Source organism: Corylus avellana, chromosome ca6 (genome assembly GCF_901000735.1).
Source record: "Corylus avellana chromosome ca6, CavTom2PMs-1.0".
In the NCBI taxonomy this organism is placed as follows: domain Eukaryota; kingdom Viridiplantae; phylum Streptophyta; class Magnoliopsida; order Fagales; family Betulaceae; genus Corylus; species Corylus avellana.
Window position 1 is genome coordinate 16,575,217 of NC_081546.1, and position 18,151 is coordinate 16,593,367.

Below are 18,151 nucleotides of genomic sequence, written 5' to 3' on the forward strand. Positions count from 1 at the left end.
TTTTGTTTAGTTGGTTGTCCACATCCACTAATATTGAACTTTTATAAATAATTTATTCCATGTGTCTTTTTTTTTTTTTTTGAAAGGAATTTATTCCATGTGTCATAAGTGTTAAAAACTTTTGTTGTTATCTTGAATTTTGGGTTTAGTGTTGTCAGGTTTTTAGTTGGTTTTCAATTGGTTTTCAGTTGTTAATAATTGCTCCCTTTGATGCTGCATTTAGTCGTGGATCCCCATGATACTTGGGTTGATGTTAACTATGTCACTGTGGCTGCAATTTAGGGTTTTTGGGTGCCCAAAAATACTCTTTATATATATATATATACCCAATTTATCATAACAGTAATGGCTGCAACTACACATGTATCTTGTGTTTTGTTAATACATGCATTTGTCTAAACGACACACGTTTACTGTCATTATACAGAAAATGGCTGCAACCCTTATTGATCTCGCCATATATATACCCAATTTATCATAACAGTAATGGCTGCAACTACACATGTATTTTGTGGAGTATTTTGTGTTTTGTTAATACATGCATTTGTCTAAACTACACATGTTTATTGTCATTATACAGAAATGACTGCAACTCTTATTGATCTCGCCATTTACCATCATGGATCCTTGAGTGGACCGCGTATGGAATATCTAGGAGGTGAAGTGATGACTGTAGAAGAGTTGGATGCGGACCTACTATGCTTTTCAGATATTGCCAACATATTGGAATTATACTTGGGGTACAAATACAACAATCTTCCTACTTTGTACTACAAGTTTGATGACGAGAGCAATGAGTATGTACATATATTTAGTGAAGACGAAGATATCGTCACCAGGCTAAAACAAGTGGGTAATGGTAGGAGAAACAAATTGCACATATTTGTCGACCATGTTGAACCAGCCCCGATTGAAGTATTAGAACCCTTGCTGATGCTTTCTCAGTCACCTACTCAAAAAGATGTTGAACAAGAGACTCCACAAGAGGCTGCCCAGGAAGTTGCACAAGAGCCTTCACAAGAGGCTACAAAGGTGCATGATGCAGATAAAAAGGTGAACAAGGAAAAGGTGACTAAAAAAAAAAATGCAGCATAATGAGGAGGAAGATGATATTGTACAAGATGAGGCAGAGAAGAGTGAACTAAGTGATTTTGAAGTAACTGATGGTGAGGAGGAAGACATTTTCTTACACAAGTATGATGAATGTATACGTGATGCTAGAGAAGCATCAACGAAATGGTTTCAGACATGGGATGAATCATCCAAATCTAAGGTGGTGGGGGATAATATGTATGATCCAGATGAGGACCCTGCAGAGAGTGATGGCTTTTGGAGCCTAGATAGTGAGGGTGACGACAGTGAAGGTGAACCAAGACGTGTTAGGAGGAGGTATCCTGAATGGAGGGAAATTACTGACTTGAAAGAGAAGGTAGAGTTAAAAATTGGGATGAAGTTTGTTGACCCCACTCAGTTTAAGGAAGTATTGAAACTGTTCGCAGTTCAAAACGGTTTTGACTACATTTACTTGCGAAATGATAAAGCGCTGGTAACCGCCGCTTGTAAGACAAAGTGTGGGTGGAGAATACATGCATCTTGGATGAATGCCATTAAATATTTCCAGATCAAGACTTTCATTAAAGAGCATAATTGTGGCAGTCACTACTACAACAAGAGGGCAACAATAAAGTGGGCTGCACACCGATACATGGACAATGTTCGGGACCAACCAGATTTGAAAGCAAGTGCATTAAAGGAAATGATCCGTAGGGATTATAATGTTGAGCTAAGTTTGCTAAGTTGTCACCGAGCGAAGAAGATGGCATTGGATATTCTATTAGGAAGACAAGGTGAACAATATAAACATATACGAGAGTTTGCAGGTGCGTTAATCGAATGGAATCCTGGCACATCAGCTTATATAGCACATAATGGAATGTTCTTCCAACGGATGTATGTTTCACTAGCAGCTTGTAAGCGGGGCTTCTTGGATGGGTGTAGGCCCATGATTTGTGTAGATGCTTGTTTTTTAAAGAGCCGGTATGGTGGCCAGCTGCATGCAGCCATTGCAAGAGATGCAAATGATGACATTTACCCAATAGCATTTGCTGTATGTGAGTGCGAAGATAGACATACATGGACATGGTTTCTAAAACTTTTGTTGGATGATATTGGTTATCCGCGAGAACGCATGTGGTCATTCATGTCCGATCGACAAAAGGTACAAATTAATGGAAATTATATTTGCCAATGGTGTAATAAAGTTGTTGAGTTTTATTATTACAACTATGATGAATTTTAACATGTTTTTTTTTATTTGTTTTGTTATTGATACAGGGGCTGCTTGAAGCCATGGAGAATTTGATGCCTGGCCTGGAGCATAGATTTTGCTTGAGACACTTACATGCAAACTTCAAAAGAATAGGGTACAAGGGTAAGGCCTTCAAGGATGCTTTGTGGGGTGCAGCTCAGGCAGCTAATGTGTTACAATTCAACCACTACCTATCGGTCATTAGAGGTATGGATGAAGGTGCATTCAATTACATTAACAAAATAGACCCTCGGATGTGGTCAAGGCATGCCTTTAGAGATAATAGTTGCAGTGATATTTTACTTAACAATACTGCTGAGTGTTTTAATGCATGGGTCTTGGAAGCAAGAGATAAGCCTATTATGACCTGTATGGATACAATAAGGCGGCTACTAATGCATAGGTTCAATCAAAAAAGGGCTGGAGCAGAAACTTCAAAAAATGTGATTTGCCCTAAGATTATGAAGAAATTGGATAAAAACAAGTCAGCTGTGACAATCCTAAGTCCCTTTAGAGTATTTGTAGTTGACTCGTAGTTTTTTTTTTTAAAAAAAAAGGGTTGGCTTAGGTTAACAATGAGAATGGACAAATTAAAAATATATAATAATATTAATAATAATAATAATAATGATGATAATAATAAGTAAATAAAATAAAAGAGTAAAATATAAATAATAGTAATATATATATGGAAAGCCTAGGCACCAACTTAAAAAAAATAAAAAAAAAATAAAAAAAACCCTAAGCTCCTCAAAACCTATTTTCTACCTCTTTTCTAAAGCCTATATAATGACATGGAACAAACTCTTGCCGCACACCAAGAAAGGAAGAGAGAAAGGAAGAAAAAAAAAAAAAGAAAAAAGAATTTTCCCTGCCGCTCACCTTTTTCTCCTCACGTCACTCTCCCTATTGTGCGTCAGGTATGGTTTTGCCTCACATGTTGTTTCATTCTTCTTCTTATATATATATATATATATATACTGAATTGAGAGCATAAGTGTTTTGTCAAATTATTTTACCTTGGTTGCCGCGGTGGCCCTAGTAGTGGGAAAGAGATTTGTCTCTGTTTTACTCCTTCAATGCAGCTCATATATATATATATGCGATTTGAAGGATTTATATTATATATACATGAATATTTTAGTATAGTGATATATACCTTGGAATCATTATAACAGGCTTGAACAACGATGTACATATATTTGGAAATATATTGAACAATCAAATATATGTACATCTGATTGTTCAATATATTTATAATGATTCAAGGTATATATATATATATATATAGTAGTACTTTAAAATCTATCAATACATATATAGATTCAAGTTGTTCATATATATAGTTTTGACGGAGGTATATTATATATACACATGGTAAAGTTATATATATATACATAGCATGCTGACGGGCGTGTATATATATATATGGTATTCAAGTTGTTCACCTATATATATAGATGGGGTAGTGGGCAGTGTATATATATATATATATATAGTATGGAAGAACTTAAAGTATATATATATAAAGGAGTACTACTAAATAAAATAAATTCTGAAAATTTTATGAGAAAATATACCTAAATACCTAAGTAAGTTCATTCTCAATTGATTAGCAAGCCAACTCATAATAGTAGTAGAATGTTTTGTTGTGGCGTGTATGAGGGTAGTAATGTGTTTGTATTTCCTTCAGGAGATTAGTTAGCAGTCAAAGGAAAATTTTACTGCAGTCAAGAGGTAAGTGAATTTGTTATCCCTTCTATAAAAATGATCATGTCATGCTATTTATGCAATTTTGTTTTCAATTGCAAATGATTATTTTGTTTATATTATGAAATTTTGCTACATGCATGACAAGTTTGAGAAAAAGAAATATTGTGAAAATAGTGATGTTATAAAGAGAATTTTGAGACAATGATCATAAACCCTCCTACATGTTGCCCTAGAGAAGTACAAGAAATGAGAAAAGAGTGTTATAAAATGAGGGCACATGTAGGGAGGAGTGTATTTTTGGCCCAAGAGAAACAAGAGAGAAGCTCGGTACCGATGCTAAGGATGGAGGCGCAACCGCTGAAGGAGGCTCTGCCAGAAGGTGGTTCCATCATAGTTTTATTTTTTGCCATGCTGAGTGCACCCAGAGTTAATCGGCTGGCCAGGGGACGGGGCTGCGGCCACAGTATCTCATCCCAGGTCGCAAGGACCGCGCAACCCTAGTATATGGGGGTAACAGTATACATGGGCCCTAGTATGAGATAAAGACTATCATAAATTTTATTGATGAAAATATATTTTATTTGCTTTCTGTTTTCTTTAAAAATATACTGGGAACATATGTAGTTATGAGTTCCATTTTTCAAAACGGGACAAGGAGTAAAACTGCTCATGGTTGTGGATTTCACTTACTGGGCCCCCTTTGGGCTCATCAGTTTTTATTTCTTGTTTCATGTGGTGACCAGGCTGCACTAGGAGGCCGGAATGGGGGTGGACGTATTTAGGATTTCTTATGATTTCATATTAGTCAAGTTAATAAGTGCGTTGGCACAGTTTTCTTTCAGAGATTGATAGATTTATTTTAATAAGGGTCTCTATCTCGTTGTGAGACATATTTATGTTAAACAAGAATATTTCAGTTTAGTTATTATTTCTAGACATGATATTCTAGACTTTCATGCATTCATTGTTATACTAGTATTGTTAGTTGATAAACCTTATGGATCTTTGCGAGTAAAAGAATCATTAACAAACCTAACCTTAACGGGCTGGGGATGTTACATTAGCTGCAAGAAACTATATTTCTCGATGGAGTAATAAGTTACAATTTGAGGTAGATCATAGTCATGAACCTAGGAGGGTTGTAGATCTAGGGAGGAAAACATGTGGATGTGGTAGGTGGCAACTCAATGGAATTCCATGCCCTCATGCATGTTGTGCAATTTATGCACATAGGCATGTCCCTGAGAGTTATGTTAGTAAGTGGTATCTAATGGACACTTATAAGAAGTCATATGCCTCAGATATTATTCCGATACCCGGAGCTAATGCGTGGCCTGTTGACCATGATGTGGAGCCTATACTACCACCTATACCAAAGAAACAATGTGGTAGGCCAAAAAAGCTGAGAAGAAGAGGAGAGGATGAAAATGAACCTAACGAAAGCATCAAAGTGACTCGTCAGGGATATGATGTACGTTGTGGAAACTGTGGTCAGAAGGGTCACAATGCTAGGAGCTGCCGCCAACCTGACAATTCAAATAAAAAGAAGTGGCCAAAAAGGATTGTGAAGAAAGAGCCTAACATAACTAATGTGGTGAGTTGTTTCATAAAATATTAATTTAATACTTCATGCGGTGAGTCATTTATTTATTTATTTATGAAATTGTTTGTTTATATGGTGTGGTAGGGGGGATCGTCAGAGGCGGGACAACCCGCAACCACAGTTCACAACACACGCCCAATTAGCCAACCAACCGGGTGAGTAATTATATTAACTCGATTCTTTTGATGCTTAAATATATAATGTAAATTACACAACTTGATGCTTTTGTGCCTTGAACAGACATCATTAGGCTCAATGGACATCCCTCAATCATTTACACAACCAAGCAAAAACAGGAAAAGGTCCACTAAGAAACAATCTGGGGATAATGCTTCAAGTTGATTGTATTTTTTTTTTTTTTCGTGAAGTTTTTATGTTTTGAGGATGAATGTGAATGAAATTAGTGATATTCTTCTTCTGTGTTGCAGGTTGGAGGAACAGGATCACGTTTAGGGTAATATAGTGCAACTCCGTAGGGATATGAAAACCATCCAAAAGTCATCCTAAATCATATTTTGGAATGTTTAAAAGGGACTTAGAAACAAACAATGTTGAATTTTTTGGATCATTATGGATGTAAGGTTACTGTTGCAATGATACTTTTGCTATTACTTTTAGATGTAACTTTTGGATTAATGTTATAATTACTTAGTTTGTCTTCAATTACATGATGTCTACAATTACATGATGTATATGTGTTGCTTATGATTTTAGTTTTTGGGTAATGAGCAACTCTAAAGGGTTGTTTGAGGCAGAAAAGTAATGTATTTTATGTAGTTAAGTAATGTATAATTACAAATGCCTTTTGCTATCAGAATGAGAAAGTTGGTGGGACAAAAATGCAACCCTTAGCAAGGCATGCTATTAACCTTACATAAGTAGGTGGGACAAAAGTCACTCTTTGACTTCAGAAAATTCCTCAGTATTCAGTGGTGTTCTTTGTCTTTCTTTGTTTGAAGGTGTTTCTTTTCAAAATTATTTCTAGTTTGCTGACTTATGCGGTTGTCTTTTGGCAATTGTATCTTAAATCTATATAATCTTTTGTAGTTGTCATATGCGGGCTCGCTAGCAGTTGCAAGCATCATTGTGATGGAGGTGTTCTAAATGGCTATAAACAAGTGACCCAATAGAGATAATTCTTTGCGTGGTTTTTAGTATATAATTCCATTACATACGTCAAAGTACATAATTATACAATGGTCATTTAGTAAGTGCAACACAAATAACAAACAACACCAAAAACCATGAAAACAACAAAAGATTATTGTATCTTATTCACAAAGGAGTACATGATATATATACATGAAGGAGACGTTAAATGTCTACAAGTAATGTGCTGTCAATTACAGATTTTACAGACACAAAATTCTAGTCTAATTTTCTTACAGAGTGTGAGTTGCCTTCCTTGTTTGTGTCACAGTCCTATTTTACCGACACAAAATTCTAGTCTAATTTTCTTGCAGAGTGTGAGTTGCCTTGTTTGTGTCACAGTCCTTTGCTAAGATGATTTCCTTCTTAGTAATGGATCTTTCCTTGCAAGGCTTATTTAATTTGTATGTGATTTGATCCCTGGGTGGCAGCATCGTATCTTTCAAATCCTTGCTACGAATCCTTGGGTTGCAAATGATAATGCAAAATTATAGTAAATTGCACCTGAAAATTGATAAGCTATTTTCTCATGGAAATTTCATCAAACATATAGAATGCAAAAACATAAACACAAAGAATCAACCTTTTTTTTTTTTTTGCATCCAAACACCATCTAAACCAAAGAAAAATTTCTTCCACTTCCACAACACCCACCAAAAGTACAGAAAAAACAGAAAATGAAAAATCAATAAAAGAGAAATCGATCATAACAAAATCTTACATTGACACACCCAAAGCAATCAATCCCACATCCAAAACGGCAAAACCCATTCAAACACCAAAAATTCCAAAAGGGCAGTCAATATATCATCCAAAGAAAGCAGAAATAACAAAAAACAGACTAACGGGAAGGAAAAGTAGAATTTGGAGAGCTTCGCCGGTGGAGGAAAAGCAGCGGCAAGAGAGAGTGGTTGAAACCTTGTGCTGGAGTGACAGATACAGGAGCGAGGGAGGGAGGGAGAGCTTCGCCGGTGGCCGGAGACGTTGCCGGAGTGAGTGAGAGAGGGTGAGCGAGGGAGGGAGAGCAGCGGGAGAGAAATTCTGAATGGGTCTTGCATTGGGGAAAACTGGTGTATTAGATTTCCAATTTTTTTTTTTTTTTTTAATTGACAGGTAGGAAATAAGTTGGACAATTATTTTGTCCAGTCAGACGTGTCTATTTGGTAGTGACGTGATTTTCCGTTAATTTTTTTAACGGTAGACTAATGGAAGTACTATTTCAGTTTTTATCCATAACTCAGGTACCATTTGTGATACGATTTAAAACCAAGGGAGCAAAAAATAAAGTAGCTAAACCACAGGGAGCTAAAAGGTATTTAACCCTAAAATAAATTATTGTCATACCTTATCCTCATATAATTCTTGCAGTTTATAGTTAATTATGAAATAGTGTTTAATTACTTATCATGAGCTTTAATGAGGCATTAATATAACAAATTGTGTTATGTAGGAGTTGCCATGATTTTTAAGAAAATAAAATAGATTAAAAGAAAACGTGGGACTTGGTGGAAGAAGTAGGAGCTGAGTGAACATCAAATAAAAAGCAAGCCAATCTGTTAAAATAGTTTTTGAACAAGTTGATATGCACGTTCCTCGATGCTTCCCTCAATTGTTGCAAAACAATAGTGATTAAACAAAGGAACTTGTCGAGTGTGTTGATGGGGTCTTTCTCCGATGCCTAAGTTAGTTTCTTGGAGAAAAGCTACACGATCTCAAAAGCACATTTTTTCAGTATGATCTTTGTACCAGGTGTATGGGCTCATTTATAGGCGTAGAGGTTTAGTTGGACTTGAATTGTGTCTCCTACTTTAATTCGACCTGGAGTGCAGAGAGGTTTAATTGGACCCAGATTGTGTTTCCTACTCCTTTTTGACTTGGAGTAGATCTAATCCGAATTATTCGTGATAATGATTAATCCCGGGAAATCAGGGATTGAGACCCAACAACACCTAGGATTTCGGGATAAAGATTCCATATGTTTTTTGTATTTGAGTTGCCTCGGTCTTGCTGTCTTGGGACATGTTGGAAAAGAATAAAACCGAAACTTGAACTTGAAGAGCTCCAATTCTTCTCCTTGGAAAGTGTGTCTATTCTAGAGGCTTAAGGGTCTATTTATAGGCCTTAGGAATACTCTAAAAACCCTAAAAAATTGGAGGGTTTGAACCCTAGTTTGCACAAAGTTACAAAACCCTAAAAGTTGCACTTTCCATAACAAGGCAGGTGGCTGACTTGTCCATCACGCACGGGTGTGCTCGATCGCAGCCCGTGTGTGATCGATCGCAGGTCTGTAATTGATCCTCTTTGTGCTGGTGCTCGATCGCTGGTGCCTTGTGCGTTGTGGTCCTCGCCTATAGTGCGCTCGATCGCAACTCCCCTGTGACTGATCGCACTACCAGAGCCTTCCAATTTCCCAAAATAGCTCTTTTCAGTCCAAAACTTCTAAGATTGCTTCTTTTTCTTCCAATGACCTACAAAATCAAGGAAAACACATAAAAGAGCTAAAATGACAAAAATTAACTAAAACTAAAGGATTAAAACATTTAAGTTAAGGGCTAAAAATATGAATATTTTAGCACTTAATATCAGCCCAACTAAGAGTTTAAAACCTCCATGCAGGTTAATTCTAAGGGTAAAACACCTCAGTGAAATAAAGCCAACAAGTTGCTTTCCCGAGGCTAACCTCATTAAAATGTAGCCAAGGTACTTTCACAAGGTAATGTGCGTGAAATATAGTTGTAAAAGCGCTTTTCCGAACTTAACCCATTAAGAACATAAAGCCTCTGAAGATGGATTGTTCGAAGGTTAAACTACCTCAAGAAATATAGCCAAAAACATAAAGCCTCTAAAGAAGGATTGTTCAAAGGCGCTTTCCCAAGGCAAACGTTCAAGAAATATAGTTGTAAAGGCACTTTCTAAACTTAGCCATTTTAAAAATGAAAAGCCTCTGAAGTATGGTCATTTGAAGGCTAAAATACCTCAGTGAAATACAACTGTAAAGGTACTTTCCCGAGGCCAAGCATTCTGCCAAGCATTGGGCTAAGCATTCATAAAAATTAAACTTTTAAGTTTGTTTTTTAAGATTGCCAAAAGAGAAGGAAAAATGAGCGAGACGAACAGTTAAGCAAAAACTTTCTTCTTAATAAGATTTTCAAATTATAAAAATACATTTACAAGTCTTTTGCCTCAGGGGTATCAGAATCCTTAGCCTCAGGAGTGCCGGCACTATCCGACAAATCCCGTGACTTCAAAGCTTCAGCACCACCACAAGTCTTTTGCCTCAAGGGTATGAGCATCCTTAGCCTCAGGATTGCTGACACTATCTGGAAAATCCTGTGACTTTGGAGCGTCAGCACCACCTGAGTGTACATTCCCCTCGGAGTCACTAAAAGGATTATAGCCGAACTCCCTTATCCCCAGAGCATCCGGCATTAGCTCTTGGCCAACGCTAACAAGTTTTACAAAGGCCTCATCGGTGAGAGGAGAGTCTTCGGGATCAATAGTGTCAATGTTGATAAGGATGGAAGGGTCGTGGGCCCAAGCTCAGAAGGTCTCAAAGCCCACAATGAAGCCTTAGGCCTAGCCTATATCACAAGTCTAGGATGCTTACAACAGCTACCTAAAGAAATCCCGAGCCTTTCCCTTGTAATGGTGCATTTGCTGCTTTGCACGGTTGGACTTGCCCTTGAAAGTCAACACCCTCGATACTGTAGCCTCGGCTCTGAAAAATTGTACCGAGGCTTGCTGCCGTGCTTCCTCAAGTGCAGAAGAGAAAGCAGCTATCTTGTCCATAGAAGCATCGCGTTGTAGCTCAGCCTCGGTGCACTTCTCTTCGACTTGCATAAACCCTTCCTCAAGGATTGAATAATCTTCTCGGAGAACACCAAATCTTACCTCGGAAGCCCTAAAATCAGTTTCCAAATCCCGAATCCGAGAGCTTTTCAAAAGCGATAACCATTGAGCTAAGATAAGCAACTCACTGTCTTGCCGGGCTAGGACCTCTTTTTTGAAGTTGCAATAGAGACATATGGACTTCATGATGCTCTGCAAAGGAATACTTCATTAGTAGAATGTTAATAAGATGAAACCAAAGGAGTGAGTTGAAACTACTTACCACCAGCTGGTAGAAGATCATATTCTCCATCACCTTACTGGGTTCCGTCTCGTTGACACCCTGCAAAATGGCTGGGGGATTAAACTCATAAAGGCATTGAAAGGGTTCCCCAGTAACCCTTTGCCTAGCCGGGCAAGAGGCTCCCTGACCGACCAATCAACACCCGCCAGCTGGAGTGTCATGACGGGTTGACTTGTCGTTGGAGCATTGGCTTGATCCTCGGCGACGCTCCCCAAAGCAACTGTAGGTTGAGGTGTCCCAATGGGTTGACTAGGTGTTAGGACATTGGTCTGTTCCTCAGCTGAATTAGCCACACCTTTAGCCAGGACGAATGCTCCTCCCGACTTATCGCCAGCCTCGGGTTGAGGATCACCCTCACTCAGATGAAGATCCTCCGTATTCTCATTGGCCCCTTGAGTTCGATCAGAGGTAGACTTGGCATCCATCAGCTCAACATCGGAAGCCTCAGGGACTTTGCTTTTGACTTGTCCGCTCCTATAGTTAGGATGTCACTCCCGGCAACTACAGGCTCCGCCTCTTTCGAGTTGTCCCTCCTCCTAGGCAGCCGAGCCAGTTCTTCAAGGATATGCTCTACATTGATTGGAGACTCCTCACTATAGTCTAATGAAGGCTTGGACTCTAGAGGAACGGTGGAGATGGGCATAGCAGCGATCGGCGGCTCCATTGACAAAGGCCTTGAAGGCCTACCACCAAGGAGAGACTCGAAGTCTCCTATCGAGTGAATGGTTGACTTCACAGTGAAGGTCTTCCTAGAGGCACCCATGACTTGGGTGAAAGCATTGATCAAAGGGGTAGGCCTCTGGGCCCCCGAGCCAGCCTCAGGCCTCTCTGCCCTCGAGCCATCCTCAAGCCTTTCCGATTTCTTCGAATTTCCCCTCTTCAAGCGAGGAACTTCAGGATCCTGAAGCTCATCTACTAGCCTCAAGGGATTTGCGGCAAAGACTTGGTCCTTGACCACCAAAGACTCTACCACATTCCTTTTGCCCTTGTCTGCAACTGACTTTTTAGAAGGCTTAGTGGCCTTATCTTTGCCCTCAGCAACGGGCCTCTTAGGAGCTTCGGGAATTGGCTTTCCCCTTGGCTGAGTAGTGCTCAGAGCCTCAGCAGTTGGCTTCCTCGAAGCCTCGGGAGCTGGCCTCTTCCTTGGTTGAGCGGCGCCTCCCGATCCACTACCTAAGGGGTACCCCAGGTACTTCTCTAGATTGCCCCCGATGGCCAGGACATCGTAGTCCATTGATTTGACATTTTTCTTTGCCCGAGCAAAGGCCCAAATCCTATCCACTCGATCCTCCTCTTCTTTGGACAGTTTAGGTTCCTCTTGTCCTATAGAGAAATATTCTCAAATCATTGTCAAAAAAAAAAAAAAAAAAACCGAGGGACCGTTTTTTGCTCACCTTTTTTTGAAGGAACACTTGTTTCCCGAGGAACCTTTGGGCCTTCTACCACCTTTGAGGTAGTGAATTCCCAGCTTCCCGTGGCAAAGAACAACTTATTCTTCCACCTTCTATTGCTAGAGAAAGTCCTTCCCAGTTGTATGAACATCTTCTGTCGGACCAGGAAGGTGAAGAGCACGTTGGTGTTGGGGTTCTTGGCGAGGCTATACACCTTCAAGAACTCCCGAATAGTGAGGGGATGTGCATCCCTAAGAACCTTGGGCCACAAGACTATGCAAGCGAAGAAAACACTCCCGGTGTTTGGCATGATTTAATGAGAAGCCAGGTTGAGGTGACCCAGTAGCTCTCGAGCTACCCTTGGGAAGGGTAGCCTAAAGCCTGCTTGGAACATATCTTCATATAGGCACACCTTATTCTCCTTGGCGCGCACCACTATGCCGATTTGCATATTGTCAAAACATAGATCTACTGTGGGAGGAATGAAGCAAGTCCTTCTGATCTGCGGCTTATCGACATTGGTTAGGTCTGCCATCCACAAGGCCAAGAACAAATTACCCAGACCGTCAGAGTCTGACCCATCATTGTGACCCATCAGATACAGAAGACTCGGTATGAGTGACCGAGGAATACACGAATAACCCCCCTCAATCAGAAGATGGGTGGAGCTAAGCCGAAGATGACCAAGTGTAGGTTCGATCAGAGGAAGAAGGAACTGGAGGTAGTCAAGAACTAGGCTAGCCAGACTGACGAAGGACTCCACAGAAGGCACAGACTCAACCAAAATTCTGAAGTTCACCATTCTCTGGAAGTAGTACTGAGAAAAGTGGGTCGAATGAAGGCAAGCCAGCAGTGAAATGAAGATTTGCAGAGCTTGGAGAAGGTGAAAATGGTGTTCTATTAAGGCAAATCTAGGAAAATGATGAATTGGTGGAGAAGGAAGCCTTTTATAGAGGCTGTGAAGACGAGGGGTCGATGATGTTGCATTTAAATCCCTAGTGCCTAGAGTTCCTCAAGAAGGCGCACCTCGATCCACTCCACCGCCAGAAAATTGACACGTGATCGCCATACTCTTGGGCCACATAGACGATGACACTGTTGTGCAAATATCTACCAAAATTAATAGGCAAATAAATGTACGTTTAACTCGCAAGTGCACAAGATCAAAACAGTAGTATAGGGTGCAAGTACGAGATCATTCTCATGGAGATTGTTGATTTTGCTTAGAATTGATTAAAATATAAAAGTTGTCACTAAATTGATTTTGATATATTGAAAATAAAAAAAAGATAAATAAAAGGTTAGGCTTTGATATCCACCACTAATCATGCTCAAATAATATAACAATATGCCAATGTTTTAATCATATTATGAATACCTAATGTTTGCCAACCTAAGGGTATGGGTGCATACTCCTTAAGCTATTGATTTTCCTAAGCAACGAATCAGACATAGGTGTCTACTCTAATTCTTTTCTTTCTTAAAGGATTTAGTATGGGTGTCTACTAAGCTGTTTTTTAAGAAAGCATAAATCTATGGAAATCAACAAACACATGGAACCTAAGGCATGGGTGTCTACTCCCAGTTTTCCATGTTGATTAACCCAAGAACCCGTGAGGAATTCTTTTGTTACTCTATTAAGCCTGGGACACAACCATCCAAATTGACTTAAATAACTAATCCATACTAAATACATATGTTGATCAGGCACACACATATGAGGAATTCAATAAAACATGAATTAATCAAGGTAAGCATCACAGTATGATTATCACAAAGGCGCTAATATTGAGATATTAAATAAGCATAATTAGGGTTTCAATCTAGCCCTACTAAGGTAATTAGTTACATGATAAGTACCGAATGTTGCACATTCAAGCCCCTTAATTTGCATATGTTAATTCCTTAGCGTTGTTATTTGTTTGATTTTGTTTTGTTTTTGTGTTTTTAGGTTATAAATAAAGATGCAATTAATTCCATTCATTTTGGGCTTAAAAGCACACTTTGAGAAGACCTAGAAGATATGATTAAGCTTAACCAATCATGGTTAAGTTTAATCAAATAAAGGAAGGGATTAATTTGGAATTTCTCAAATTGGAGTCAAAATCGGATTGGATTCAAATTTGGATTCTGCATATGTCTCGGTATTTTGGCCATAACTTTCGGCTCAAATATCCGATTGAGGTGATTCAAGCGGCAATGGAAAGCTAACTAAAATTTCTACAAATCATTGTGAAGTAGTATTTTCCTAATTCGGAGCACCGCAATGCCAAAATCCCCCCGCAAGATAGGAACGCAATTCTGGGCGAATCCTATTCCGATTTGGACTTAGGTTTTCTTTATTCTAATTGGACTTGGACTTAAATCTCCGAAATTTCTAGGTTTCCTAGGGCTTCTAGGACTGAATTGCTCCCTATAAATAGACCCTTAACCTTCAAGAGAAGGTGTGCTTAGTTTTAGATACAAAAATCTTCTTGGAGGCTTGACAAGTTGAAGAGGAGATAATCCATGGCAGGAGGCCATCCTAGCACCCCGATGAGCGGCTAATTCTGTAATAGGGTGTTGATGTAGCCCTATCCAAGCACAATGGTTTGATTGTATTTACTTTCTAGATTTTCAATTTATGCATGTTGATTGTATAACTCTGAGGATTGCTACAATTGATTTATGTTCTTAATTATTAAATGCAATTGTTCTTAAATTCCAATATCAATATTTGTGAAATTCTTCTCTTGTCTTAGAAAGTATTTTACTTTTATTGAAATCAAATCATTCTTGTTTTCTGTGATTATGAGGATGATGGTTATACAATGGGTTTAATTGACATATGATCAATAGGATTTGATAGGCCATGCCTAGGGAAGACGGATTGTACTACACCCTAGTTTAGTGTAATTTAGGTAGACAGTCCGTGCCAACCGAAGATGGGTTACACTTATTCATTGATTGTATGTATCCTATTAAAGAATTTGATAATTTATACCTAGGAAAGACGGGTCGTACCGCATCTTAGTGGTTAGGTGGACGATCCGTGCCAACCGAAGATAGATTATGCTTATTCTTTAACAAGGTAGTTTCTTGTTATTTATAACATGCATAGAATGAATTTCTGGGATTAATTATGATTAGCCATTGTTGTGCGGATAGAGGTGAAGTCAATACCCTACACTCTCTCTCTCTTATTTTAAATCTCTTTTATTTTCATGCACTTTTAGTTTTAAAGAAAATCAAATCAATTCTCTTTTTAATTAAGTTAATTTTAATCTTTCAAATTTTGATAATAAAACCCCTACAGTCCTTGAGGTTCGACACCCTCTCTATAGCCGTATCCTACAAAGATTCGTCCTATTGCGAGTGGTTATTTTTATAATTGATATTTTTGGTCACAAAAATACCACATCATTACACATAATTAAAATAAAGGGAAAAGAAAGAACCGAAAATCGCTCCTAGAAGTAGCCTCCAAATTCCCCTCTCCAAAGTTGTAAATTAAATTGTGAGACTTAGAGGTTTATTTATAGGCCTAGAGAAATCATAGAACCCCTAGTAAACCTAGAAAATTCATAGGGTTTAGTCCTATTACAAGTGGGACTTGGAAAAACCTAATATGGAAGGAAAGGAAATTCTGGCTGTAGCTGTCTTTTCTCCAGCGCACGGGTGCGCTCAATCGCAGCCCATGTGCGCTCGATCGCATGTCTGCGGTCAAGTCTCCTCTTGTGCGCATGAGCGCAAGCCTGTGCTCGTCTGTACATTCTTTTGTAGTGCGCTTGAGCGCAGGTCCCCTACAATCGATCACACTATCAAAACCTCTAGCTTTCCAAAATTTGCTCTTTAAGCCCGATACTTCCAAAAATGATTTATTTTCTTCCAAAAGCCTACAAAAACACAGGAAACACATAAAAGAAATAAAATAGTACAAACTAACAAAGCTAAAGAATTAACAAATATAAGTTATGGGCTAAAATATGAATATTTTGGCACTTATCAAACACGTGGCGCTATACCTGAGAATAAGGACCGACCAGTGAGCTATCGACCATTCCTCGGGAAGACCAACGACCTCTCAATTCATTGGCTCGGGAAGCACAAAAGACAAAAATTCCCTGCAAAATTTTGAAATTCAAAATTTGAAATTTCCGAAGATCCATCCAAGAAAATCCTTTTGCCGAGGACATATTGGGAGTCAGGAAGCCGACCCATTATGAAGAACATGAAATTCCCATAGTCACTCGGACAAGGAAATTAGGGGGTAACTATTGGGTCATGGATTGGCCACACAAGACCCAATAGGCCTCTAGGCCAATCCAAAGTACAAGCCCAGGCCGAGTCTTAGTCGGCCCAACCCGATACATGGTTAGCCTACCAAGGGTATAACGGTCTTTTACGGAGGGTAGATTGGTCTTTCTAACGATGAAGAGAACCCACGTTCACCAACGAACGTACGATACACCCAACACCCAAACACAGCGCCCACGTTCACCAAAACGTTGCATAGCTATCAGGGCCTAATCAGGACACATGCACCTGAGGATTACTTGGGCACCCACGTCCGACACAAATGTGGCCAAGCCACCCACTTACTCCACGATCTCATGATCGTGGCCCAGAACCCACGATTCATTTCGTCGACATGGCACACGTGGATCGTCGGGAACGTGGGGCCGACTATTCTGGGGAGACAACTGCTACCTGATGCCTATAAAAGGGAAACTCCAATTCATTATTTGGTAATCGGAAATTCTCTCACAAGCTCTCATTGCTCATTATTCTCTCCCTCTCTAAATCACTTACTGACTTAGACATCAGAGCTATCCCCCGCCAGCACACCTCGGCTCTTATCCTATTGTTTGTTCTTCTTTACAGCATGACGACTCCTCGGACATCAAGCCACTCCTCGAGAACCGTGCCATGCCACTCCTCAGAGAATGCTTAGTTTATTGTAACATGTTATTGAAATCAAATTTTCAACAAATCCATATTCAATCTATTTTATATTTGATTAGTGCTAAATTCTTTATCTTCCAATTAGGAGATTGATTTTTTACCTAGTTTAGTTGATAAACAATATATGTCTCACGAATACATAATAGAATGCTAGGTAGATCCTTAAAACCCTAGTGCTTTTTTCATTAATTTTTACGTAATTTAGTTTTGTTAATTTAATCACTTCATTGCTCAACTTTTTAGTAGAAAAAAAAAAAAAAAAAAAGCAAATCTTTTATTTTTTATTTTTTTTGCATAATAATATGAATTTTACTTTAGTGTTTTACCATTCCCTCAAGATCGACCTCGTACTTATCGAGAATTTATTATTTACGATAGCTTGAAGTTAAGTTTGCACTCTTTTTGGCACAACAAAACCTGAATGAAGAATCAGACAAGAAAGTAGACCCAACAAAGAGAGGAGGAAGTATGAGTTTGAAATTTATTTATTTTTTATTTTTTAAAAAAAGTTGTGTGAAAAGTGCATAAAGAATCCAACAACAAAGCCAAAGGTCCTTGTGAGGGTTTTGAGTGCAGAAGAATTGTAGGTTTTATTTTCAAATTTTAAAAAAGGAAATGAGCCAAAAGGAGGGGCTGCACGTTCCAAGGGAATAACAAAGACACCAATAATGTGACGACAAATGTAATACATTAATTTCTTAGGTTGAAGTTAGAAAGAAACGTGGGCGTTTTTGTTTGTTTTTGGGGTTTTGTTTGTAGGCTGTTGGATGTATTCCATCACTGCTATTATTTACCCTAAACAATGCTTTCTTATACTAAATTATTCTCAATAAACGACCTAGCTTGGTTTAGCTTAGCTTGGCTTTGTTATGCATCTCACCTCATTGCTTTGGCCTTTTCTGTGACTAATT

At 38.8% G+C, this 18,151-nt stretch overlaps 1 protein-coding gene across 1 annotated transcript; it reads left to right on the plus strand.

The window, feature by feature from the left end:
- Positions 1-582: 582 nt before the first annotated feature.
- LOC132185257 (uncharacterized) lies at positions 583-2,844 on the plus strand. Its single transcript, XM_059599054.1, has 3 exons — positions 583-1,032; positions 1,091-2,218; positions 2,335-2,844. The coding sequence occupies exons 1-3, from the start codon at positions 583-585 to the stop codon at positions 2,842-2,844; spliced, it is 2,088 nt and encodes a 695-aa protein (XP_059455037.1).
- The last annotated feature ends 15,307 nt before the right edge of the window (positions 2,845-18,151 follow it).